The sequence below is a fragment of the Tigriopus californicus genome, chromosome 4 (assembly GCF_007210705.1).
Source record: "Tigriopus californicus strain San Diego chromosome 4, Tcal_SD_v2.1, whole genome shotgun sequence".
Taxonomy (NCBI): Eukaryota; Metazoa; Arthropoda; class Copepoda; order Harpacticoida; family Harpacticidae; genus Tigriopus; species Tigriopus californicus.
This window is the reverse complement of record NC_081443.1, coordinates 4,520,765-4,548,070: the sequence shown is the minus strand read 5'-3', so window position 1 is coordinate 4,548,070 and position 27,306 is coordinate 4,520,765. Positions and strand designations below refer to the sequence as shown.

Here is a 27,306-nt window from a genome sequence, read left to right as displayed (position 1 = left end):
GACCACATTTTTCTTTGAATTTTATTCACTTGACATCCCCTATAAATGGTCAATGGGTAATAACCAGAAAAAATCGGGAGTATTTTGTTCGTCTCAGCAAAATCTAGAGAAAGAGTAAGTAAAACCAACAATATCAGAAAATGACTGATCAAAGCAATGACTTGAAAGCAACTTTTACTTTTTCAAACATTCTTGTTTTATTTTAAAGCCAGAGTACTTTATCCTGAACGCCACCAAAGCAAACAATAATGGTGTACCCATGTTGTACCTTACACATAATCAGGCCAAAACAGAAAGAAGTCTACCCTGGTTGCTAGTGAAATATCAAATCTGGACTGATACAAAACAGCCAACACTGATTAATGATGGCCTTTTTACAAGGAACAATTTTGACAGGCCAATTCTGCACTTGATAACCCTAAGTCAACGTTTTTCTTTCATTTTCATAACATGTTTTTACAGTTACTGAATGCATTTTTCGTTTGATTCTATCTTTCTATTCTTGACCGTGCTACAATCGTTGTTCATCCAATAAAAAGGCACTTAATAGTGTTCTCTTTAAAGATGGTTATTTTCGTTTAGTAATTGGGAATTTTATCACGACGAAAATGGACGTGTTTAGTTTTGGATGGAGTTGGTTAGCACACATTTCTTGGGGAAATTCATGACTTTTTGTTCTGGCAAGACTGACTGTCGGTCATGTCCAAGACGGATGCATTCTCTTTCTCTGGGCTGTTTTCCTCCGTGTTCCTGCTGTCTGGTTTGCACGAACATATCCCAAAGCATCCTCGACCATCCCGACTCACGATCTGGCCTACGGCCCGAGACCGGAGAGAGCTGATCACAAAAGAGACGCTAACCTGCTGACCGTTGATGGAAAAGCAGCTTGATCGTGCTTCAAACTTGGCTTGGGTATGGAGTGCTTCATGTACTTCATGGCTTGGGACACGCAAATGCGGGCAGGCTCGTAGTTTTGCTCTGAGTCTCTCTCCGTCAGTCAATGGGTGGCTTGGCCAAGGGCTGGCCCAGTTAGGAGACCGAGAAGCCAGCCCTAAGAGCCAGCCACTCAGGCAGTTGACAGTGTACCTAGAAAGGGCTATAGAAAGGCAGAGGGAGTAGGGGCCAGTGGGGACCGTGCGGACCCTCGGAGGAGCCGGAGCGGCCAGAGGAGCACATCTTGTCCGACTTCTCGTTGTGTTTACAAACAACAAAGAAGGAAAGAAAGAAAGAGAGAAAGCGCCCCTAATTTCGCAGACAAACGTCAAAACGGTCCCAACCATAGGTCCCAACGCACAGCTCTCGAGACCATCGGATTCAAGTGAGTACGACCGTACGTACATACGAGGCAAGTATTGTGAGGTGGGGGCATGGCATTGGAGGGGTGGAATTCACTCTTCCAGCCCCCTGCACCACGGGTCCATCATCTTTTGGCCCTCCCAATGGTTTGATTGTCTAGCCACCTACATACGGTAGGTGTTGGTTCGGACTGCCTGGAACTGCGTCATTTCCTGGAACGCGGAACGCGGAACGCGGAACGCGGGACGCGGGACGCGGGAGATCGATAGATTGTGAGCTAGTCAGTCAGTCAGTCAGTCAGTCAGCCAGTTAGCCAGTCACATAGTTAGTTAGTTAGTTAGTTAGTGGCCGAGTCGGGACGAGAGACGCTAAAGCAATTGCCCAACAAGCGTCAGCCTTGCATCCCACATTGGTTGTAGGTACGTACGTAAGCACGGAAGGACGGAAGGACGGAAGGAGTAGATGCAGATGCAGATGCATATGGACTGAGTAGATAGATGCCTGAGACATTCATTGTTGCCTCCATATGTGCCGCCCAGCTTTCCTCACCAGTCCTAAGTCATCATAAGCAATTCTGATTGATCTCCTTGGCGTCTTCCACAGCGAGAAGCATCGAACCATGTCGGGTTATTGGTCTTTGTTCTACGAGGACCAAAACACTTGGAGTCAAGCCTTGTCCGACGTGTGTTCCACCATCGTCAACTATGGCGTGGAGATCCCTTGGTGCGTGTGTCACACCTCGTCCAGCCTAATCCAGGTGGTCTCCGAGTCTATGGCCGTGTTCTTTCTCTCACTCTCCGCAGTCACGGGTGCCGACGAGTGGTGGACCATCGAATGGACCGTGGCCTCGATGTTGATCACGCTGGAACTCCCCATCATTATCAAACGGGCCCACCGCAACTGGTTGGCGCTTGTCTCTCAAGTTTGCTTCTTGATCACTGGTCTATGTTGGATGGGTTGCTTCCTGGAGGTGGCGGCCGGCATCCAAGGTGGGGTGGTCTTTGGCGGCCGCCTTTTCTACCCGGCCTTATTCTTGCTGGGCATTGCGTTGGGCGGGGTAGTACACACTTTGAACCTCATCAATGCGGAAATTTATGGATTTGGACCGTTCGAGGCCGACAACAAGGACGCCAGGGTTATGAAACCCCTGCGAGCCTTTTGTAAGCTTTTGTCGTATGAAGCCCTGATGATGTTCTCGCTGGCTACGTTCGGTCTTCCCAAAATCGAGGCCGAGACAAGTCCATTGCCCTGGCTTTGTCTGTTCCCATTGATCTCGATCGGCAAGGAGGCTAGTGAGTACTTGACTGAGCCCGAAGCCTCCAATGTCCACAGTCAAACTAATGGATCCGTATCTAAAGATAAAAGTGAAACCGATAGCAGCCCCCATGAATCCACGGAAAAGGACGTCGTCGCCAAAACCGCCGCCGATACTGTGAAAAAAATGGCCGATGCCACTGTCAAAGCCACCGAAACAAAATCCAAAGAAAACCCAACCAAGAAAACCACTGACAGCTCAAATGCTAAGATCGACGAGACTAAAGGTCCAGAGAAAGGTTCAACTGACACGACAGCCATTATTGAAGCCAATGACGAGTCTCCCGTCCCCAAAGTTTCTGTCATTTCCAAGATGCTGGCCGCTTTCTATAGTGGGTGCCACGTTGTGTGCTCTGGTTTAATGTGTCTCATGGGTCGGATTCGATCCTTGCCCTGGGAGTGCATCACCACGATTATCCTAGGTTTGGGCACCCATATCACCAGCGCTTACATATTTTGGACACTCACCAACGATATCGTAGCTTGGATCTTGCCGATGGTCCTGATTTTAACCCCATTGTCATTGGCTAAATTTGGCGCTAATATCGCCAAAAACAAACGTACCCTCGTTATGGATATGACCACCTGTGGTGTGGCGGTTGGACAGTACTATCTTTACAAAAGCAACATTATTCAAGCTTACTAAGGCCTTTGAAGGTTATTTGGTTTTGCTCTTTCAACTATTTTCGAAAGGTTATAAAGTTCGATCTCCGATCGATTTTTTTGCTTTTGATCCCTACCAATGCCAATTCTTCATGTTCCTCACCCCAAAAAATTATTGCTATATTGTACCTAAGTCTGAATGACATTCAAGTCAAATCGAATGATGTAACAGAGCCTAAATGAAAGAGAGCTTTTTCTCCTTTTCCTACTCCTTTTCTTCCAGTCAACAATTGGTAAAGTACAAAGTCCGGTCCAAAGAGAAGCTCAAGGACCAAAAAATATTTTCTTTTATTGAATCATTCTCCCTATTCTCATTGGCACAGGAAAGCCTCATATCCATTTTCTGAATGTACCATAGAATTCACCGTCATTTTATTTAAAGTAACCGATGATCTCAAGAAGACGTATTCTCCTCGAGAGTTGTCTCGAGGTAACTTCTCATGCCTGACTTCTTGCACTGGAGACAGTTTCGAATGTCGAAAAAGTTAATAACTTGATCTCTTGTATGATTGATGATAAACTTCTGTGAGATTCATTTACCCACAGAGCATCTGCCACCTTTCAGTATTGTAATGCATCCCTTTCACTTGTACAAGTACTTGCTAACTATTGTGTTGGGGAAAGGGTTAATATCTACTTACAAATTGCTATTTCCTGTCAATCGACAAGTCCGAATACGTCGTTTAGCGATGAGCGCATAATAAAGGGAAAAAAAACTTGTACCACAGTGTTCGTTTCATGATGTTACGCAGTGTTTATTATATTCAATGGAGATATCAGAAGGATTAGATAAAAATTGACAGGTTTGTAAATGGGGTGGGAGTTCGAAATAATTGACCTAGTATTAAAGTGCCACGGGGTCTCCACGGGACCACCGAGGCAAGGAGTAGTTGTTGATTTCTTGAAAGATCACTTAATTGTCATTGGTTATAGAGTAGAGGTTAGCGTCTACAATGAATTTTAGGTTTTCTTTTTAGATATATTTGTTCTCATGAAATGTGTGTCTTTTCTTTAAAACACAGAAGTTGAGGATCAAGATGTATGGTTAGTGATAGTATATAAAATCGCTGTATGTTTATGCTTTATCGACAATTTGTGCTTCAAAGTCGACAACTTAAGACCGGGAGGGAGTTGTTGGTTTCTTTCTTAGCATGTGAGAATTTGCCAGTCTTTGTTTCCAAATCGTTTAGTCCTGAATTATGAGATGAAGGACCACTTACAAGAAGAATCATATTACTGTGCATTTTTATCCAATTGGATGTTGATGTAAATGAAAAAAACACTACTATTATTATGGCGATGTTTGTAATGATAACGACAATAAAAATAATCTTAAGAAGAATTGAAGTAATAATGACGCTGATAAGCATTCAAATGATTATAGAATGAGTAATGACAGCATATTTCGGAGTTTGAATGGGGAATGAATGACAGAGTCAAATTCCGGAATATTGAAATGGCATTTAACGTTAGTACGGTGATTTTTGGAGGGGCATATGTTAAGGTTGATGTCTCCATTGGCTGGCAATCATACAGTTGATCAAATGTAGGTTTGTTTTTTTTTAAAACAACTTCCATGTGTTATTATTCATACACGTACATTCTTGTGCTCTTCTTTGTTTTTTGTTTTTTTGTTTTCCTTTTCGATCTTCTCCAGGCATTCATTCTTTCTCAAGAAGCGAAGAATTCATGGCACTGAGAGGCATTAGTCTCAAATCACAGGGAAGTAATTCAGAATCTTTTAACAGAACAGAACAAAGTTTTTAAATGAGGAGGGAGCCGGCGAAGCCATTGCAGTAGAAACTGCCGGTTAGTTTCATCGTCCAAGCACTTTTTTGACATTAGACATCAAACAATCTGTTTCCTCCCGTAGTAGTTGTTGAAGAAACGGATGAAGACCGAGAATGAACTACTACATCTACCGCTTCCACGGAAGGTTGCGAGAGTCTTGATGTATTGTTGCGGCGTCGAGTTGAATTTGAGGTGAGGGGTCGTCTTTCGGGCGGAATATGTGGTGGAATGGCCTCATCTTCTTCACTTTCATCACTCTCCTCCGTGTCATCTCTTGGATTGTAATTGAAAGGGCTCTCGTCCTCTTCCTCCGGGGCACCACGTCGTTTCCAAGCATGTTGGATTAGTCGGGCACAATAGTCTTCTCGTTGGCGCCAAAGGGTAGAAGAAATGGGTTCGTAGCCAGGTCGGTCAGTGTGAGCGGTCACTTCCCCTAGCTCGGCTGTTTCTTCCACAGGGTTACCCTTTCGGGCAAAGAAGTCCTTGGTTAACGCATCTAGGACGTCCACGCAGTAGCAAAGATCCCCCTTGCAGATGGGAATGTCCATACTGATAATCTTATATTTGTTAGGTTTATGGATCTGCAAGGGAGGCTCTAAAACGTCCAAGAAATCCGAGAGCGCGTTGTACTTCAAGTACTGGGTGCCGTCCGGGTCGAATTGTTGCCAAATCTCGTAGTACATGTCGTAGTCGTCTCCTGTGAGCCCCTCTTGAACATCTTCCGTGGCTTGAGAGTAGTTTTCCAAAATCACAGCGATGTACATGTTGATAATGATCAAGAAACTGATAACCAGATAACAGAGGAGGAAGCCGATGGCCATACCACTGTTGCCGCAATTGCCCGCCACACCAGTTTCTGGATTGTCCTTCTGACAGTCTTCTTCATTCATGAGTCCATTCAGTACCCCGTCCCATCCGGCTGACGTCGACATTTGAAACAAAAGGATCATACTCTGACCAAAGGTTTCAAAGTTGTACACGCTGTCTAGGGTCCCTCTTTGCTTGACGTTCATGAAGAAAGACATGCCGAAAATGGCGAAGATGAACATGACTAAGAAGAGCAAGAGACAGATGTTAAAGAGGGCCGGAATGGACATGGCCAAGGCAAATAGGAGAGTTCGAATCCCCCGTGCTCCCTTGACCAAACGAAGAACGCGTCCAATCTTGGCAACTCGAACCACACGCAGCAAGGTAGGCGACACAAAGTACTTTTCAATCAGATCACTGAGGACAATGCCTTAAAAGGAGAAAATATGTTGGCCAAAACACATTTGATTTCATTGCATCGACCTTGTCACTTACCTAAGATAGAAAGTATCACAACCACAAAGTCAAAGACATTCCAGGGCTCTTTGAAGTAGTATTGACGAAGAGCAAAGATTTTGAGCACACACTCGCTGGTGAATATCACAATGAACCCCATGTTCAGATTATCCAAGGCGAAACTCCACATCTCAGATTGACCATAATGATCCAAGGTCATGGTCAGCATATTCAGGGCAATGAACAGCATGATAATCATGTCGAACTTTTTGTTGGTCACAATCCCAAAAACAATGGCCTGGGGCTTCCACTAGAAAATGAAAACCCGCTTAGGAAGTACTTCTTCTCTCCCTTTTAGTTATTCACTCATTTTAGAAAACGAAACCTCGGAAATTCGAGGGAAGCTTGTCCTAAGTTTAGCCTATTGCCGTCAATTCATACCAGATATTGATCGATTGACACATTCTTTGGGCCAACCAAACGTGACCTTAAAGATACATGACTGAGAAACATTTCGACCTTAAAAGGTTTTGCTTCAACAAAGTACACGTAACTTTAATAAAGCTGATTGGCAGTAACTAGAGATCTATCATTATAGAATTGAAGCGACTCATTAAGCAGAAACAATTTGTTTACCCTTGGTCTTGGAATAGCCTTGACTGGTTTCTTGTTCCCCATCTTCTTCATGGCTGCATAATATTTTTTCTGATCATCCGTCATGAACATTTCCAAGGAGCCTCCTGCGTAGAGGGAACAAATCTCATGAAATAATAGTATTGCAGATGGAAAATCGGCTTCTAAATCTGCTACGTAAAAATACCCGGTAATTTTAATGGACCATCTTAAAACATGTATGTACACGTACCCTTTTACTAGCATATGTTAAGTGAGTCTATTTGAAACAAAATGTTATCATGAACGACTGTAAAAGTATAACAGAGTTGTTCATGGTCTAACATACTCGAGCAGATTTAGAGTCAGGTTTTTTGTGTTCACGGTGTAGCCATTGCCATGGAAGGTACCCCCGTACTTGTTTTAATATTCAAGTACTCGTACGTATTGTGTAGAGTCGTGAGCCATATTCGCGACACAGCTCAACCGATGGTATTTTTGTTTATTTGTTTGCATGTTCGTTTGGGTGTGATGTTTGCTTGGATGCTTTGTTTGTTTGTAACTTACATGTTGGTTTGGAATGATAGTAACGGTGTTGTCGTTTTTAAATGTGCTACCTGACTCTTTGCTTGGTTCCATATTTATTGTTTGTTCTACACTGCTATGTGAAAAGAGTGCGATTATTTGTCCGTAGCAAGCATGTCATTTTTTTGGCAAGCACATTCGTTAAATAGATCATTTTGTAAAACCTGTGCTGATCAGATCAGGAAAAAAATCTGATTGATTGTCGTGTTCTAGATATTGCAGTAAAGTAAATTATTATTTTATTTGAGAAAGGGCTCGTTCAAGCCAAGTGCATTCTATTCCAAAACAAAGTTTATATCAAAGAATTATTGACATAATACCGTAGGTGAGAGAAACAAACGATCTCGCGAGAAAGCTCACGGTACTGTAAAGCTGTACGTGCATTACAAAAATGAACCCATTTCCGACAAAGACAGATTTATTCATTCAAGATATTTTTTCCTCTTGTCTTGTTAGTGCATCAATAAAATGATGCCAAGAATGCTTTTTCTGTTGGTTTGAAAAGAAATATGTAGAAATGTGCTTGCACAGTCTGAGTATCGGTCAACGTGAATGTGTCTGTCTCTTGGTGTTGGATATCATGACAAAATTGGATAGGATTTAATTAAAGTACGAGGGATATGAACAAAAAAAACTGATTCACGGCTAAGGACATATTTTATCACTACGTATGTATACTGCGTCTCCAATATTGACCTACCATCCGCGCCGTACATGGGGGAGACAAATATGGACCAGATTAGTCTATCAAAAAAATAGCCAAGGTAATCTGGGAATTTCATCCTGCATTAATTGTAATGCGCTCACCAACACCTGAGTCCATATTCTCAACCCTGACATTTAATTTCGAAGACGTTGAACATAAATATAAAACGTATGACAAAGGGGTCCTCTTTAATCTTACATCATGGCTTGATTGGAGTCCCTTGAAGAAGCTCTAAACTTTACCAAATCCAGGGTTGTTGATCATGAACGCCTGGAATATGGACGGAGAGGCTAAGGCTGGGTATTGACATTTTTGAATCGATTGAGCGCATTGCATTTTTCTTCAAATGAGATTGGCCCCAAAACTTTGCAATTACGTATATCAATTTTCAGCTCCTCACTCGAACTAATGGACTAATGGGAATCAATTACTGCAAAAAAGTTTAGCTCTTTCATTCTATGTTTGGGTGATGTAGACAATTTTTGACTCGAGCAATCTATCGTGCTGAAAATTGAAACCGTCATGATGGGTTATTTGGGATAGCCTCGTTTAAAGAAAAATATAATACATCGCTTCTAAGAGGGGAAGTTGATTCACAATCTTAGCCCCCACGTCCATGTTCCAGTAGTTCATGAGGTAATAAAGCATTTTGGGTAGAAGCAAACCGATCGCGGAACAAGACTACATTCGCATTCGCACGAGACGCCAATCTGAGTACAGATCAAGTTTGTTCGCAATCAATGCTTGGGCACAATGAGCGGAGGTTGCCTGTTCATTTGAGCAACCCTTTCGATTACCCAACAACGTAAGTCATGCCAAATGTTACAGAGTTAGGCGCTATACGGCGTACATAATTTCCATCATGAGGTGCGTGCCTTCACGAAAGCATGATATGCTGAGTTCAAGAAGAATTATCAACTTTGGTAACAAAGCAATAGCATGAATGGGATAGCTTATTATGGAAAGCTTGACAAATCATTGATTTGTGACATTTCCAAGTCGATCGTGTTTAGGATATTCCGATTTTGGCTATTTTTTAACCAATATTTGCATCCTGCCAATGTACTTATCTTTTTCTTTTGTTCGTTGAAGTTGTCGATGATGACTCCAATGAATAGATTGAGTGTGAAAAAGGATCCCAAGATGATGAAAAACACGAAGTAGAGGTACATGTAAATGTTGACCTCTCGAATAGGTTGTTGTCCAAGCTACACAGGGTGAGGCGAAAATATTTGTCATTAATTGATGAATTTATCCTCGAACATGCAATAGAGGCCTAAATGACATGCCAATTGTCGCTTATGATGACTATCTCTCCGTTCGTAATGTGACGTTCAAAATAGCCGGAAAAAGAGACGGTGAACATGCATGCAACTAACTACCTCGCGTGAGTCAACGGCATCATACAAAATGGTCATCCATCCTTTGAAAGTGGCCACTTGGAAGAGAGCCAGGTATCCATTGGGAACATTGTCGAAATTGATCTTCGAGTTTGCCCAAATCAAATCCTCACGGGCGAGGCATGCTTCACGGTCGGGGATCACATTGGCATTCATGACGTTCCCGTGGGAGTCAAGGCACTGGCGAGGGCAAAACGTGGTGACAAAGAGCAAAATAGAAATCAAATAATAAATAGGTTCAGAACCACGAAATGAATAAAATAATCTTCCTAGCACTTTTTGATAGGTGTTCAGAAGTCGTTCAAACGTAAACTGAGGATGTAGAAAGCATACTATGTAATACTGGTGTATATTGGACTATTGTAACAATTAAGAACACCGCCTGTTTCTTATAATCTTACTACGTAAACCCATTTGCTACAAATGAGCCAAAAATGATTTAACAGGTGTAGTTTTTTTATTTTCCTATGAAAATGCCAGATTTGAATGAAAACCTACAAGCAGTGTGATTTTTGCCTCTTGGTTAGAGCAACATGCACCTTCAATGAAAAAAAAAACAGGTAAATGCGGAAATCGAAAACAACCAAATGGTGAAGAATTTTGTGCCGTGATGCATTGATCGATCCAGCTTCTTTCTTGAAGGAGAAAAACCGGTCTAAATAACACAACAACCAATACCAGCCATATTGATACTACTATGTGCAACGAATATTTTGTACACACTATTAGTAGAGCACGTGCGCATACTGAGGAGGGCGTGAAATTGCCCATGCCAGCCGGCCAACCAACAAACTACAGTACTGTTTGAATCCAACTATTGACCACTCACATCTCGGGAGTCAATGGCATCATTCATGATCGGAATCCACCCTTTGAAAGTGGCCACTTGAAAGAGTGCTATGTAGGCGTGGCCCACATGATCGAATGTGATGCGACTATTCACCCAAGCCGTGTTATTTTCAGAGAGGCACGCCTCTGAGTTGGGCACGATCTCAGCACTCACTCGGAGCCCAGTCAGTAAATCAATGCACTTCAAGTGAATTGCAAGTTATTAAGGGGTCCATCTTTTCATGGAACAGATCGAATGTCAATGCTTACCTTGTAGTACTTTCCGGCAAACATTTGGACACCCATGATGGCAAAGATCAGCCAGAAGATGAGACAAACCATGAGCACGTTGAAGATACTAGGTATAGCTTGTACCAGAGCGTTGACCACAACCTGTCGGAGGAACTCAAAGCTGAATAATGGACCAGAAACAACGTGCCACCATGTATCAATTTGTCTTGTTCAACTATTTCCCCACCGTGTGACCCAATTAAAGGCTATGCACAATTGGGAATAGGTTAACGTCAAAATAGAACGGGCAACTATGGGTTAAGCCAATCGACCTAAATGTTAATCAAAGTTAAAGTCAAGTACTGGTGTTTTTAGAATGAAAGAAAATTAATGTGAAAAAAAACAGATTTGTATGAATTGTCTCACCCTCATCCCTTGCATCCTGGACATGGCTCTGAGGGGGCGCAAGGCCCTCAAGGTTCGCATGGTCTTAAAGGCCTGAATGCCTCCAGCTCCTAGTAAGGAGGCTGTGAAGTTGATTAACGATACCTGTCCATGACCAGAGAAGAAGAAGAAGGCGAAGCGAGCAAGCAAGCAAGTGCGGGAAAGAGAAAAAATGAAGGGCGGTTTAGTTAGATATGTGGGTGTCTATTTGTGAGTGGCTGGCTGGCAAGGTGGCTGAAGAGCTTCGGATAGCGCAGCTCTGCAAAAACATTAGAGACCAAATTAGCATCCACTCTTGGTGGGACATAAAATAGAGTAAGGCAGATTTGCATGTATTTCCTAATTTCTTTCATCGAACTTGAAAAGAGCAAATGAGCGTCGACCTTTCAAGCAGCCATCGGAAATTAATGTTTACTCGCACGCCAGTCGCATACTGTTGGACGGTAGATTAGAGGCTCGGGGCCTTACGTTTGGGATTTGTTATCTAACCAATAGATATTCAACCACATCTCAAGAGCTTGGAGTTGCCACCGCACCTCTAGACTATAGGGACAGAGGAGCTCGGAGAAAGCATAATCTAAACCTGAAGGACTGATCCTCGTCCTTCTGCTCCTCTTCCTTCTTCTTTCTTGTCTTCTTCGTGCTTCGTGCTTTCCTTTCCCTTCCGTTTGACGTCGTTTTTGTATGTATACATGCAGAATAACCCGGACATCTACCCTACGCCGAGCTCCAAATTGCTCCTGCTCAAGATTTCAAAGGGGAAGGTCATTAATTATGGTTTTAGAAGTGGAACAAAGCAAGCCTTTCCCAGACTCTTTGTTGGAAAGGGCTCAAGTATTCATGGAATTAGAAACGAGTTGCAAAACACAAAAGCCCCCTTCTCATTCTCCTTTTCGTCCCCTTTGGCCCATACTCCAATTCGGGTTGTGCCTTGGGTGACTGTGTGGTATCTCGAGGACGCATTCGTGGTTTGGCTTCCACGTCCTCTGAGATCGTCGGCTTATTTTTTAGGATGTTCACGAGGTCGGTCCAAACTTTAGCTGGTGTTTAGCTCAAAATCTACAATACCCGACCGAATTGGAGTGGCGGAAACGCGTGTGTGAGTGATGGTGTGTGTGTGAGGAAGCAAAGAGGAAGGGGAAAGAGGAGGGAGGAATCCATCACCCAGATGTTACGTACAATCAAGTTTGAGACCCATCACCAAATTTCGTCCCACTCAAGTTCTTACTTTCATGCCTTGCAATCTGGACATGGCTCTCAGAGGTCGAATGGCACGAAGAGTTCGCAAAACTCGAAAAGCGGGCATTTCAGCAAGCCCAAGGGCAGCGGCTACCAAGTTCATCAACGAGAGCTTAAAAAATAATTACTTTATGTAAAACTGGCAGTTGAATCCAGTAGTTACCCTCATGCTTTATATGATATATGAACATTAATGTCCCCATGTTGTTGCTAATAGGTGTAGACAATTTGCTGTACACATACGTACTCGCATCATCACAGAATGCTAACTTTCTGGGACACGGCCTGACGACATGTGGCGAGCTTTCAAGAAGTTTTCGGTGGGTTTTCAATCAAGAACTAAGAGATTTTGTACCGTTTGTAGCTAATTAGGTTTAGGCTTTTTTACCTGTTTAAGTTCAGCATTGATCAAAACGGATTGTTGCTAATGCTGATTTGAACCTGTTTATTTCTTCAATGTCGAAATTCAGTTCGAATAGTAGTTCATAACTTTTGTAATTTTGGTTCGACGGTAAATCTTTTTTCTCCTTTTTTGCCGACTTCCTTACCCCTTTTAGGAATGGGATGATCAGTACTTCAAGGCGAAAAACTTTTTTAGAAAATCTTCTCCTTCATTTCTTAATTTGCTTCCCTGAAATATTCGTAGGGAATACGTAGGCCTTGTTGATCGGGTAGCATCTTTCAAGTCAGACTTGGACAAATTTTTAGATAGCATTCCAGATCAACCTTACATTCAAGGACTAGCTCGGTCTGCCAACTCAAATTCGTTGGTGAACCAAATATGAAATAAAGATTGAAAGGTAATACAAAGACGAATTATAACCTTTCACTTTTATAGTACCGGGTTTACATTCCCTGTAGCGGTTAGAAAAGCACATGAAAAACCAAACCAAAAAATAATAATAAAAAAAATATTTTGATTTGATGTCTGATCTACCAACGAAGTAGATGTGCCAGATCTGGACAGCCCTTGAATGTAAGTTTGATCAGGAATTTTGATCAAAAAATTGTCCAAGTCTGACTTATAGGATGCTACTGGATCAACACCTATATACTCCCTATGAATATTTGATTCACGAGGGCTTGAAGGTGTTCTCAAAACGTGCCTCTGCAGTGGCTACATTTGACCCTAAAACCTGGGTTGGAACAAAACTCATGGCTGCTTTTGAAACACTATAAGATACCTTTCGTACCTCCTCTGAATACTTTCCAGTCCCAAGCTTTCTAGCCTTTCCCAATATGAGAGTGTTCAAAAAGCCAGTAAGTGGAAAAAATGTTTGAACCACATGAGCATTTACGTGTTCCTTAACCGCACTTAGAATTCAAAGCTCATTTTGATGGCCCATTTGGAGTGTCCTGTACTACATTTTCGAGCATGGACTTTCAAAGTGAGCCCTTTTCACTGGTCGCTGACCTAGATCTTGAGTGAAAGACCTCAAGCACGGCCTAAATTGAGTTGAGTTCCCGGTCCTTACCATGACAATGACAAAGTCCAGCCAACACCACGCGTTGGTAAAGTATTTCACGAACCCAAGGGCCAGCCACTTGACGCACATTTCCAGGAAGAAGATGACGGTGAAAATTCGGTCCATATAATAGAGTACATCTTGAAGGACAGGACGGTTCTTCAAATGGACATCCTCAAGAGCCTGAAACCATTTCAACTTTAATTACCCTTGACAGGATAACAACAGATCGACGCAGTAGTATAATGGGCTAATTCATTTCGAAGCATAATTCCACACACACAAACACCCCGAGCCTCCTCGCTCACACGTTTCTTTCAACCCTCTCCCCCCTTCCACTCCCTCCCCCAGCCTTAGTCACGTCACGTGCAAAATCTCGAGTCCATTCCACTTACCAAGGCTAAACTACTGACAAGAATCATGGTGATCACAGCGGTTTCAAAGTATTTGTTCTCAATGAGACGGAAGGTCTTGATCCTGAGTGCTCCCCAGCCTTGCCAGAACGGGGAATCGTGGTCACCGGCCAAGAATGGGAATCGAATGTAGCATTTGTCGGGACAGCACTCGGCTGGGTATTCTTGCATCATGAGCTCTTGAGTGGTGGCTTCGAGAATTTCGGCCTCGATCCTGGCCTGAGCATCAGCCGGGTCATCCATGTCACTAATGGATTTGGTCTCGATATGCTCATCATCGATCATGACGCTCCGCACTGGAGCAGCGGATTTCGTCATCAATCCATTCTCCATGGCTCCGTTAAACGAATGCAGGGAGCCTTTGTGACTGCCCACATTAAAGGTGCGATTCTTGTGACTCCCATAAGAGGACAGGCTGAGCTCATCAAAGGGAATGAGCTCAAAGTCGTGGGACGGAGCCATGAAGCCTCCGTTTCGGGTGGAAACACTCCTTTTGTGATTGTGCAGAGCGGTTCGCCAATCCTCGTTGCCAACATCACCTGATCAGAAAAGAACAGAGAAGGAAGCACAATGAAAATGGAAACAGCTATTTCAGGGGAGTATGTCATTGTTTATGGGTACCGTTTTCTCCGTGAATGGCAATGTCCATGCCAACGCCTATTTTGACGTCAAATTGTGTCATGGCTTGGTCATCATCCAATCTCTGCTCGTCCTCCATTTTTCTCATGAGGCCATCTGTAACAGAAGCATCCTCGTTGATGTCGTTCGAATCCCAGCCAGCGTGAAGGTTTGAGTCCCAATCTTGGTGGGGATCATTAGGCTTGGTCGGGACAACTAAAGTAAACGGAAAAACAACGGGGAAAAAGGAAGGAAACAAATGAAAAAAAATCATAGACGAGATAACAATGAACAAACGAAAGCAGTGCAAAGCAACTCAACAAACTATCTTCAACTCAAAGAAGAAGCTATAACCATCCAGGGAGACCGTCAATTACGGGAGGAAAAACCGGCGTAGTTAGGCCGATTTTGATAATGAAATCTTGATTGCGAGGGACAGGCCTCATTGGATACTGATAAAATACTATACATGCATGATATTACTTCATCATAGGTGTTATTGAACACATCATATGATTGTTTGATTATTGATGCCGAGGCCTATTTGTACAAGTTTTCGGGATTCCACATTTATTGCTTGTAAATTGAAGACTTTGACCCCTTGACGGATGTCTTAATGGAAACAGGCAGATGGTTTTAACATTTCGGGCTAAAGTGCATATCTCTTATTTCATTCATAATCATTTAATGTTAAATGCACAAATTACAAACTTTAGATAAATTCATCCAATGTAAAAAAAAATCTCAGGACATCGAAGAAAAAAAGCAAATGGTTTTTTTTGTAAATCTGACTCTGTGGTAGCTGGCCTCGCCATTTGTCCTGTCCAATTCTCGTGTTAAATGTATCTTTGGCCCAATAAGAGCCAATAAGACACTGGCGTTTGTTTACTAATGGTGTCGGTACAGACTGTACTATATTTTATCGTAAGATGCAATTTCTTGTCAAGGAACTGTCTGGATTTCGCTCTAATCGTTGCCTTATTTCGTACTTAGTGCATTGACTAGCCCTTTCGACGTGGTTTTTAACCGAAGTGATCAGAAAAGGGGGAGAGGAGCATGGCAAGTTGGTGTTTGACGTTGGCACCCTGTGATCTTGTTTATTGAGGCGAAAGATAAGGGAGTCTCTCTCCAGTGCTTGAAGCATAAAGAAGTGTGACACCCACCAATAAATATTGACCCAATTTGCCTCTGGCTGTTATCATAGGGACCGGCGGAAGGTGCTAGAGCAAAGAAAATCCCCTTCGTTCTCTTGGTCCAAGTAAGTATCTGTTAGCTCTAGGGTTAAATAAAATTCAACGTCCAAAAGAAGCGAGTGCCACACATCCTTGGCTGGTGGCCATTGCCAGTTCGAAGTCTGCTAGAGCAACACTCACTCCGTTCATAACTCCTTCAAAAGAGACACCAGTCGTCGATTTGAAAGCAAATGTCAAGAAAGGGCCTTAAAGGCCACGAAATTGTTCCTCTGCTTGACTTCAAACTTACTTGTCATGAGAAAGACGGATCAGATGAAAGCGCTCTCTTTTTTTCCCCATGGCGACGGTGCCAAATTTGTCCTTATACCAGCTCTTCTCGGGCCTGGTGTGAGTAAATAAAAGAGAGGAAGGCCTTGATCTTCCGATCGTAGCTACTCGCTCGGCAGCTCTGGCGGGAATCAAAAGGAATTTCAAGAATCTGCGGGACCAGTTTTTTTTTTTAGTGCAGAGTGAACATGCTTTCGAGAGGTTGGATACGGTCTGAGATCTGAAGCTCGGTCGGTGCCGTATCCATGAAAGTGGAGATGAAACCGGGGAGTCTTGGTTTGCGGTGGTGCTGGTGTTGGAAATGTGGCATTGGCCTGGTTTTTGCCAGACATGGATGGGATAGCAGAGAGCCTCTCAATCTTCTCTGACATAATCAAGTCGATTAGGAGCGCATTTTCTCGTCTCAAAAGCCCACCTACGTACGTACGTACGTACGTACGGACGGACAGACCACTGAAGGTGCGCGTGAGAGGCCTACTGCTGAAAAGCCAAATCGAAAGAAAGACGGAAAGAAGAAGGATCCAGGCCACCAAGAACAAACGATTGGTTGAAAAGATAAGAGTGAATCATAAAATGAAGACCGAATGGCAGGATCAAAACACAACCAACGCCTTTGGAAGGAAAGTCAAGTCTTGAAAGCAATTGCATTGGGCAGAAACCAATCGAAATCTGTTGTCGAATGTTGTACCTATTGTTGGAGGGGACTTAACCTTATGCGAGGGAAGAGGGAAGGGATTGGAAACCCATTAGAAACCTAAACACGATCAAGAGCCGACGATTTTGGTCAGCTTTTGAGCTTGTCTTCACCGTGCCTCGTCGACGGTGATGCGGTGAAAGGAGAGCTCAAGACTGTAATACAGTATGAGTAGCAATCTTGGAGCCGAAAATTGGAACAAAAACGTTGTTAGCTCGAAAGCTGGAGATGAAATGGACTTCTTCGTGGGGATATCGAGAGAGGGGAAACCTTTCCAGCCTTCCTTCTTTCTCGGCTTCACTCTCACTTCTATTCGATCATGAGCACTTGTTTACATTGACGAATCATGTGGATGCACAAAACGTGGAAGAAGACACCACAATGCAGCTAAGGACAAGGACCAAGAAAAACTTTTCTGCTCACTATCTCATTATTCCTCCCCGCCCCTCCGCCTTGGCCGTACAGCAGCAAACTATCTTCAACTCAAAGAAGAAGCTATAACCATCCAGGGAGACCGTCNCTCTGTTTGGAGACTCAATTTGTTCCAGCCATCGATTTGACGGATGCCCCACGACCACCTGAATACGATTTCATATCTGCACCAGTCCAGCAATGTACGTAAGTTGATGCATAACATAATACATGCAATGGGTCCACCCCACCTCCAATAAAACGCAAAACAAAGAAATGAGCAACGTCATTGGCTTCTTCTCCGACACTCGAAGAACAAAACACAAACATACAGGGAATTAGTGTACTCAAGGGGGGGAGTGTGTGTGAGGGGGGAGGGGGCTTTGGCTTTGGGCAGCTAGTTATCTATCTAGCCTAGCACTCGTAAAGCTATCCATGTTCTGTCGTATTTGAGTATGCATGCAAATGCATTGAGCACTTGGATAAACACGACCAGAGAAAAATAACTCACTTCGCCTGGAGTTGATCTGGTTCCGACAGCACTGAATGATTTTATCTCTGACGTAAACCAGTCCCCTCAAGATACCACGAGTGACCCAACGTCGGAATCGACCCATTCGGTTGAAGGCCTCTGACAATTTGTTGGTATCATCGTCCACAGCGCCCGCAGAGGACAAATTCGACGCTCCAAAGCTCGACAAGAGTAAAGCCAGAAAGAGGTTCAACACCTGAAAACAAGGCATCATGTTTAACACACACATACACACATAAACTCACATATCAAGCACAAGGATGATTCAATTTGAAATCAACTCCACCGGGATATTAGGTATTACATGTTGATATGATAGGCGATCACAAGGTACGTAAAACATATTTTGTTGCACATACTTTGACCCTCTTCACGTGTCAAAAACCATTCTACTGTAAAGTCAGGGATTGTTCCTTGAAAAGCGGCAAGGTCATTCAGTCAATTCGACTCCTTAGAAGTGGGAAATGGGTTGTGACGACCAAGACTCGCCCCAAATCCTCAAAGAAAGGGGGCAAGGGGAACAGTAGCAAGAGCAACAACAACGACAACGAGAGGAGGGTTGAGGAAGAGAAGTGGGACCTCAAAACGTTGATTTCCATCCTCGCCTGAGTGACTGTGTGGCTGTAAGTGAGTGAGTGAGTGAGTATACGCTCTCGGTCTCCATTTTTACTTCCCAATGGCTCAATTTGCTGACTGGGTCAATATTCGCGATGAGCCCATCGGCCCTTTATTGAACCATGTCCAATAACCATTCAGGGTCACAGTTGCTCGGGTTCGATCTACTCGACCTCGATGCATTTATTCCGTCCATTGAGGAACACGCTTTCCTCGGGTCCAAGATCAACTTTTGTTTTATCCTGAACCAACCAGTCTGCCACCCCTCCCAATATAAGTATTCAACGTACTTTGATGGATTGTTCAATCAAAAGAGGGCTGGGATTGCGAGACTGTTTGCCCACATCCGCATTTGCTCATTAATCTTTGAAACATCCTGGGAAATTTCTTTGTGACAGTTTTTGAACTCGAAGTACGCGTTTGAAGTGGTCTGACTTTCCACATAAGTGAGTTGCCTGGGCGCATTCTGACCAAGGGCTCGTATTGCATTTAATCAATGGCTTGAATCGAGGTTCCATTAATTACCTGAGCGCCCTGGCCTGGTCAGACCCGACATTCAATCAACCCCAAGAGGATGTGGCCAAAAAAAGGGAGCCATTCTTCTCTGGAGACTTGGAGCCAGCATGCACAGCACACACGCACTCTTTGGCCGATCGAGTTGCTCTCCGTTCGATGTAGAGCAGTATGTGCTACTAGGTATACACATACATAGTATATGAAGTCAACGTGGGTGGGTGCAGGCACAGTGACACTGAAAGCAAGCCCATCTTCCTAGTCATTTGTGGTGGGCACTCCCAGTAAATCATAAAAGAATCTCTCCATCCCACCCAGGAATCCCTTGCCACGATGCCAAAAGATGAGTAACTCCTTCCAGGTTCCATGCAAATCTAATTATGGTTCCACTGACAGAGAAAGGAAGGACGACTCTTTCTTTCTCTGGCTCGCTTTTGGTTTTTTCTTCTCGAACAAGTCCACGAAATGGAAGTTTCAGTTTAAATTTGCTTGGCATTCGAGATTTTTCCTTTCCGTTGGGCATGAAGTCGCATGATTTCCTCGATATCCCAATCCCAACCTGATTTCCCTGTTTTCGCCTATTTCTTTCCCGAGTCCTCCCCACTGTGTATGGTACCAATAGGTCGTATATGATATGGTTTTGAGAGTAGGAGACTCCTGTTCCTTGAGCCGAGCCAGCGCCTTCGTTCAATCTTTCCTTGCACAGCTCAGTCAGCCTCTTCGGCATGCACGGCTCAATGGACTCATAAATCATAGGGCGCACAAATTCTCGTCATTGTTGGACGAACACACGGACAGAGACGGACGGTTAAGAAACACAATTAGATGTCACTGAAGCCCCATGAAAACGTCCAAATCAAAGCCTAACGACAGCATTTGGATATAAACCAGGAAGAGATAGGTGCATTCAATACTCCATTGCTCTTTGAGAGGAGATATCTAAAGATGAGGTGAGGCCCGTCATCTTGATTGTTCAAATTTTCCCCCTCAAGGAAGGAGGGGGGGGGACTTTTGTCAGATTTCGATGCATGAAACCACTGGGATTCGGTCGGCTCAAGTACAGTACAAGGTTGTGCTCTCAGAAAATTGTAGGTGAGTTTTCTATTTTCAATCGCCAAGAGTCGAGCGACCGAGAGCAAAACCGTGTTCCAGGGAATCATATTCCCACAACGTTTGCCAAGCCCGCCCCAAATCAAGTCCATCTATGGAAGTCCGATGGAGTTCTATTGAGAATATCCCGCTCACTCTGAGGCCGAACTGTTTCCACATGGCCAACATAACCAACATAACCGACATCACGGACATGGCCTGATCATCATCACGAAGTAGCAATAAAATGGATCGTGGAAATTAAGACGAGTGTCTTCTTTCACTCGGAGGGTCTTACCACCAGATTTCCGATCACGACCGTAGCCAAGAAGAATGGCACGCAGACTTTCGAGGCAACCCACATGCAGTCCCACATGGATTCAATCCATTCCCCACAGAGCACACGGAAAACAATCATGAAACTGTGCATGAAATCCACAAAGTTCCATCGAGGCATTTCCTTCGTTCGGAATCGATCGATATTATCTAGAATAGAAAAGAAAGCAGCAATGCTACATGTCACCTTCGCCATGTTGGATTTCTATGTACAGCACAATAGAGGTCACGGACTCGAATCCGTTGGGACTTGCGTTCCCCGTTGCAATCGAAACGCACCTTCATAGCTTTTCCCAAAGAGTTGCATGCCCATGACGGCGAAGATGAAGATGATGATTCCCAAAACCAACGTAAGATTGCCCAAAGCGCCCACGGTCTTGCCCATAATAGAGATCAGCAAGTTGAGGGTAGGCCAAGATTTTGCGAGCTTGAAGACGCGGAGCTGAAAACGAAACACGCCAGAAAGTCAGATCATTTCAGAGTTGAACCCCCGGGGAGCGCGGCCAAGTCATCTTCACAAATCCACACTACTCTGAGATTTGGTGGTTGATGGTAGACGCTTGGCTAATGATCCCAAAGCTGGTGCGAAATATACTTCTGCAGTTCTACCACTAGGAGTGACTGCCACTTGCTTGGATTTCATGGAGTGATGCCAAAGTCGTTCATTCTAACATGGGCTTCGCGATCGTTTACGACTCCAGAGAAGTGTGAGTGTGCAAACTATTAAACTCCAAATCACACAGAGCGACCGACAAGCTCGTCGAACAGGATATGTCCTCGTTAAAACACACTCGGTGGTGGGGCGACGGTGTCTTCCCGCTTTCCCTCGTCTCTTCCTCTTCTTTTCTTCTTTTCCATCGCTCTCAATTGCCAAATTGAGATTTTCTTTTTCTCATTTCCTGGGGTCCAATGTGAGGTGAAAAAGAGATGCCAAGAGTGTAATAAACCAGAAATCGACACTCTCAGAGTCCAATCCTGTTGGTGACATGCTGTGTGTGCACCTTGAGTGCTCGTTGTTCCCATTCCTGTTTTCCCCTCCCATGCCTTTCAAAAAGGCCTGGAAACAATGCGTCCGACCTCTCTTCTTCCCCTATGTGTGTGCGCACCACCCGTCAGCACCACTTAAGAAACGATCTGCCATCAGATTACGTAGATAGCACAGAAAGCAAAAAAGGGAAGAAATGAAGACCAACAGTCCCAAGTACGAAGTACGAACTATGAAGTGACGATAGGTGCTATCGAACACCTTTCGATTAGAATCTACATCTTCCAAGTGATGGGGAGACGCAACCTGTACCCTGTCACGATCAATAATCTTGGATTGCTACGAAAGGTAGCAACGTTACAGTATTCCCAACAAAAAATGTTGTCTATGCTCAAGTGATCTCTTGGAAATGCACCTTTCTTCGTTTTTTTCTGGGAATGTAGCCAGAATAAGAGATACAGATGAGAGCAGAGAGTTGAGAGTCGAGAGTCATGCAACCCTGCCAATAATGAATCATCCGCTAGCCGAATCAGCCAGAGCTGTGACCCTCACGTTGGCATCAAACTTACCAAACGGAAGGATCGGAGGACTGACAAGCCAGATATACTGGCCAATCCCAACTCAATCAAGGACAAGGCCACAATGATAAAATCAAAGATGTTCCAACCCTCTTGGAAGTAGTATTTGGGACTCATGGCCAGCAACTTGATGACGGCCTCAATGGCAAAGGTGGCCGTGAAAAACTGCAAAGAAGAAATGGGATGAGAGGATGAAATCCATGTCTGAGAGAAGGAGGCAAAGGGCTGATGGAAAAGCATCAAAAAGTTAGTAGTTGACTTACGTAGTTTCCTTGTTTTAATGTTTCATTGAGGCTGGGGTCCATGTCGTGTTGATCCAAAGCCATGAAAAGCGTATTCACCAAGATGCAGAGGGTGATGAACAAATCAATGAACGGATCAAAGATGATGAACGAGAGGAACTAGAGGAAATCATGACGGATTACTCCTCGTGTGTATGTGTGTGTGTGTGTGTACCTTAACTAAGAAATCCTTTGGTACGGGTTCATTCGGATTCGGTCTATGTATTCAAAGGCGAAGGAAGCTACGTAGCACGTACACTACTAAGGGAGCGATCCCTCATTTTTGGGCTGCGTATACGAACATGATATGCTTCCTTGGGAGCTCAAAAAGGTCTGAATGCCAGGACAGACCAAAATATGTGTACTGCTCCCATTTGCGAGCCAAAGTCGAATTTGAGTTTGGGATTTTCAACCTCTTCAGCTTTTTCTGTTTAGACATTATTGCTGAATATAGCATCAAAAAGTCGCTATTGGTGGGATTCATAGACATGCTTGCCACCGAGGCTGTTTCAATCAGACGCACCAATCAAATTAATTTGGCCAACTGGACAAAGGCAGTATGATGGATGGATGGCTGTTCATATTCACGTTACAAATAGAAATTGAATTGACCTCTTACCTCGGCTAATCTGATGTATGCATTGCAGCAATCCCAAACACAGAATATGTCTATGAACTTGTAGGCGGCAGCGACCAGCCTCTCCTTGAAATTTGGACCCTCATCCTCGACGTCGGATGTCAAGAACATGCTGATCTTCCTCGAAGTCCGTCGGGTGTCTTGAGAACCTCCACGCGAAGCAGCTTGATTTATGATATCGTTCAGGACCATGACATCTATGAAGAACGGAGAGAGAAGAAGTCATCTTGGGTGACAATTTAACAACAGTAATGCCAAGTTTGGCAAGGTGAAAGGATCTAACCGCATCATTTTCAAAGGCAAAGAGGTGCCAATGGTACTTCCGCCGTTTAAGCCCTCCTAAAAAACATTCAACTGCCGCCCATGAAAAGAAGCGTACCTTTTTGTAATAATGAATGACGTATCATGTTTAAACAATGAACCCTCTCCAAATCTCCGTCATTATTTAAGGCATTGAGGTCACACTATCGCTTCTTCTTGCCCAGGGATATGCTCTTAAGAGGGACCCGGATCCTCAACTTGGTGGTGAAAAACAAGAAGGAACTCGAAACTTTCCTCACTCCCCCCGATTCGCGAGTGAGCGAACACCCATCTGTTCTGACACCACAGAATTAGAACTATTCCATCGATGTCCTTGCACTCAACCCAGGGAATTTGAATTTGGGATACGATTCCTTGAAGAATGGTTCTCATTGTCCTTCTGTCAGTATGTTGTTGAAGACGCCGCTTGAGACAAATGCGCGTCTGGCCATCTACCCCTTATCTATATCTATGACCCGTCTTAGTGGGATGGAAAGAGTCTACCATTGAGGCTGAAAATGAGCTCAAGAGACAGATCAAAATGATGTGAGGAAGTGAAAGGGACCCCAAGAGCTGAACGCATGAAGATGAGAGACACACAGAGAGAAAGGAAATAGCGCCAAGCAAAAAAGACCTGGGACAAAATTGAAATCTCTTCTGGCCATGTTCCAGGAGTGGGGGTGAGGGGGGAATTTATTGTGGTAACCATTTCGTCGGCTATTGCCTGCAGCGAGTCTCATCATCCATCGCTCGATTAGTCTTTGGTCTCCGCCATGTACTATGAAAAGTAGAGCTTGCGCCTGAGCATTTACTCTGTGTGTGTGTGTGTGTATGTGAATCACTGAGGCACCATTCCACCTCAAGTATGAATTGGAAAAGGCGATGGAATAATGTGATACAAGAGACAAGTCATTGTCACGCATTCCAAGAAGACGTGGACGAATGCACCAATATCTATCTGGCTGGCTATTCCCGAGGCTCATAGTAACCACAAACCGTTACGTAGGCTCGTACCCGTTGGTAATAGGCTTCGGCAAGCAAACAAGCAAACACCCAAAGACTCGAAAGCGGGCGAATAGTACCGTGGAATACTAATACCACTACAGTGGTAATAGTAGGTATAAGAAGCTGTTGTTGTTGATGTCGCTTTGGTTGAGAGTTTGCACCGTGGTTGACGGGCTTTGAACTCTGCTCGGACAGCAATCTGGATTTGGCATTCATCCAAAAAGGCAATAAAGAGGACCTCAATGACGAAGACGAGGGAACCAAAGGAAACACAAGACGACGTTGAGAACTAAAGAAGAACTTGAATGATACCGGGACGTTATTGAGTTGACTGACCGAGTGACTGACTGATTCTGCGAATGGGAACGACGCCAGGGAAATCCTCCAATTGGTAAAAAAAAGCAATGTGAATATATACGTATAGCCATCCAATAGCTCAAAACATTTTCCAATCCAAAGGTTCAAGATCCATAGGAAATTTCTGTTCTCCGCCTCATCATTATGACCACCATTGGGATAGCCATCACTGGGCGTTTCTGTTCCTTTACTGTACAATGCTTATGAATGCACGATTGTATTGGTTGAGGCTATGGCAGAGACACAGCCTCTTTATGGGCAGATTCGACAGCCTTTCTAAACGTGCAATAGAGCCGGACATTTACATATCATACAAGCACTTATTTCATTCCCATCGATGCTTGGCGTTTCTGCTTTTGTGGAATCCTGGGAACATAGGCCGCCAATTGGCAGAGGCTTCTTCACCTATTTCTACACAATACCCTACGTACGTACTCGTACACGCATTCGTATTATCTCTGTGCCCAGCTTTAAAGACTAAGGTGGTAATCTCGATTTCCCGTTAGCCAGGTTCGTGGGGAGGGGGATCATCTGGTTCATTTCACAAGGTTGGACCAAGGGAAATGGATCGGCCTGGCCATGATCGCGGTCCTGAAGTTGTTCATGATGATCACCTGGGATGGAGAAGCCCTTACTTACTGTGGAGAACATCCTACACTCCGTTCAGCTTAGCTAAGATGAGAAATCCTCGGCCAAGCTCGTGCTTGTACTTATTAGTAGCACTACTCTACTTAAGCGCCAGGATCATGCCTTGATCAGGAGAAGCGACAAAGTCCTTGCCACTCTGGCTCATCGCCCAAAAAGTAAAACGATAGATGTTTGCTCTGAGTCCAGGAGATTTCAGCCACATTTCCCTGTACTCGAAAACTTAACTACTATTGAGTACTGTGCCCGTGAAAGGACTCCATGTTATGTTTGACTCTTTTGTCTGAGCACGACCCAAATGAGTCCGGCTTTCCCTAACAATAAACTAGCAGTTGCTTATCGGGACAAGAACACAAAAACAAATGGCGTATTCTGAGACTAATCAGCATTTCACAACAATATTATTGAAGTGCCTGAAATGTGCCATCTTTACCCTCACTTTTTAAAGTTTATTCGGCAAGATTAGTGCCATAGATCAAGGCAAGGACGACGTCATCACTGGACAGAGACGGTCGGGTGGGGGAAACGTAACTTTTATTCAGATGAACCGAATGCATTTTCCTTCACACAAGTTGGACTTTGGTTAAATCAGAAAGCGTTCGCCAATTTTGACTTCAATCGAACGTCTGCGTCAAAAGCAATGAGGTCCTGAAACTCAGTACGACGTGGGCAGAAAATGACTTGCTTAGCACCACCTTGGTAAGATCTTACCAACGTGGTGCTAGCTTATTCAATTTGCGCCCTCCCTGGTCCGAGTTTTAAATGCTTTTGACACAGACGTTTGATTGAGATCAAAACTGACCATTGCTCTCTGAGGCCATAGTTTAGCCAACTCATGTAAAAGGAAATGCATTAGATTGATTGGAACTGGAATTACTCATTTTCCCCCACCCTGTCACTGTCCAGTGGTGAAATCGTCCTTGATCAAGTCAACAGTTTGTTTTTCTTTGTTTGTTTGATTGATTGTCTGATTGAGACATAGATAACTTCATATATAGATCGATCAAGGGCGCTGCGATCGCATGTTTTCGTCTCAGCTGTCGCTGGTGGAAAAAATGTTTCATTCGTAGTCAAGCTACTTAGGACAACTATGGTGCAAATTTTAATTGTTGACGGCTCGTCCAAATTCAGAGTAGAAACCCCTAATAAGACTCCTTGTCAAGCAATTTCTCTCGTCCAGCACGCTTCATAAAACGGGTTTGAGTGAGTTGTTCGACCACATTTTTAAGAACGAAATTTTGAAGAGGTTAAAATGGGGCTCAAGTTAAAGTTTTCATCCATGTGGTTATGGTTTTCTATGGATTGAGAGCATAAGTCATACATAGCCATGCCAGCCAAGCAGAGTGCAGCTATGGGACATGTGACTGACCGTGATCAATGTGGCAAATTCAAAGCAGAAATTAATTTTCAAGTAACTGGCAGCTAGACCCCATTTCTCATAAGGTTTTTTTTGACATAAAGTGTAACAGTGTTTGGATGGTTAGTGTCATGCCTAGCTGGCATACCATATCAAGGTAAAAAAAGCCATAGTGAAAGCACTCAATTCAAGGCTGGAGTACATAGGATTACGATAGAGATGACATAATTTAGAATTGCCTTTTCCACCTCATTCATTGACAACTAAATTACGTACCTTTCATGTCGACAACTGACTGTCTTTGACTTGGATCCAGAAATGGATTGCTGTGATTGGACGGCTTCCGGAAACTTCTCTGACTGGTGTAACTTGCCTCTCCAATGGAGGGAGAGAGGCCCAGCTTGGATTTGAATCCACCATTACTCAAAAGGTCGTCCTCGTGGTCATCCTCGTGATCGTCGTCGAGATGCCCGTTGGCAACTGTATCAGAGGTTGTTCGTCCCTCCACCTCCTAATGAGTAGTAACAAGGGAATCATCCATCAGCCCGCATTGGTTGAGCCGCAGCACTCCGAGCAGTACTC

At 43.9% G+C, this 27,306-nt stretch overlaps 2 protein-coding genes across 2 annotated transcripts in view; one reads left to right on the top strand and one right to left on the bottom strand.

The window, feature by feature from the left end:
* Positions 1–1,341: 1,341 nt before the first annotated feature.
* LOC131879893 (uncharacterized) lies at positions 1,342–4,834 on the top strand. The gene is made up of 2 exons (XM_059226371.1): positions 1,342–1,469; positions 1,900–4,834. The coding sequence occupies exon 2, from the start codon at positions 1,916–1,918 to the stop codon at positions 3,254–3,256; it is 1,341 nt and encodes a 446-aa protein (XP_059082354.1). The 5' UTR covers positions 1,342–1,469; positions 1,900–1,915; the 3' UTR covers positions 3,257–4,834.
* LOC131879892 (sodium channel protein para-like) overlaps positions 4,004–27,306 on the bottom strand; it is a 72,837-nt gene continuing 49,534 nt past the window's right edge. Inside the window, exons 11-27 of the mRNA XM_059226370.1 lie at positions 27,001–27,235; positions 23,043–23,257; positions 22,406–22,543; positions 22,134–22,307; positions 20,859–21,021; positions 20,542–20,729; positions 18,006–18,222; positions 14,873–15,085; positions 14,234–14,790; positions 13,848–14,021; positions 11,116–11,238; positions 10,729–10,851; positions 10,460–10,660; positions 9,301–9,438; positions 6,964–7,071; positions 6,367–6,637; positions 4,004–6,301 (exon numbers count right to left, since the gene is read on the bottom strand). Coding sequence (XP_059082353.1) covers positions 5,115–6,301; positions 6,367–6,637; positions 6,964–7,071; positions 9,301–9,438; positions 10,460–10,660; positions 10,729–10,851; positions 11,116–11,238; positions 13,848–14,021; positions 14,234–14,790; positions 14,873–15,085; positions 18,006–18,222; positions 20,542–20,729; positions 20,859–21,021; positions 22,134–22,307; positions 22,406–22,543; positions 23,043–23,257; positions 27,001–27,235 — 4,425 coding nt within the window. The 3' untranslated portion in view covers positions 4,004–5,114. The remainder of the gene's footprint in view (positions 6,302–6,366; positions 6,638–6,963; positions 7,072–9,300; positions 9,439–10,459; positions 10,661–10,728; positions 10,852–11,115; positions 11,239–13,847; positions 14,022–14,233; positions 14,791–14,872; positions 15,086–18,005; positions 18,223–20,541; positions 20,730–20,858; positions 21,022–22,133; positions 22,308–22,405; positions 22,544–23,042; positions 23,258–27,000; positions 27,236–27,306) is intronic.

Coding starts and splice junctions, on each gene's coding strand:
- LOC131879893 (XM_059226371.1), top strand. CDS start 1,916: ATGTCGGGTTATTGGTCTTTGTTCTACGAGGACCAAAACACTTGGAGT.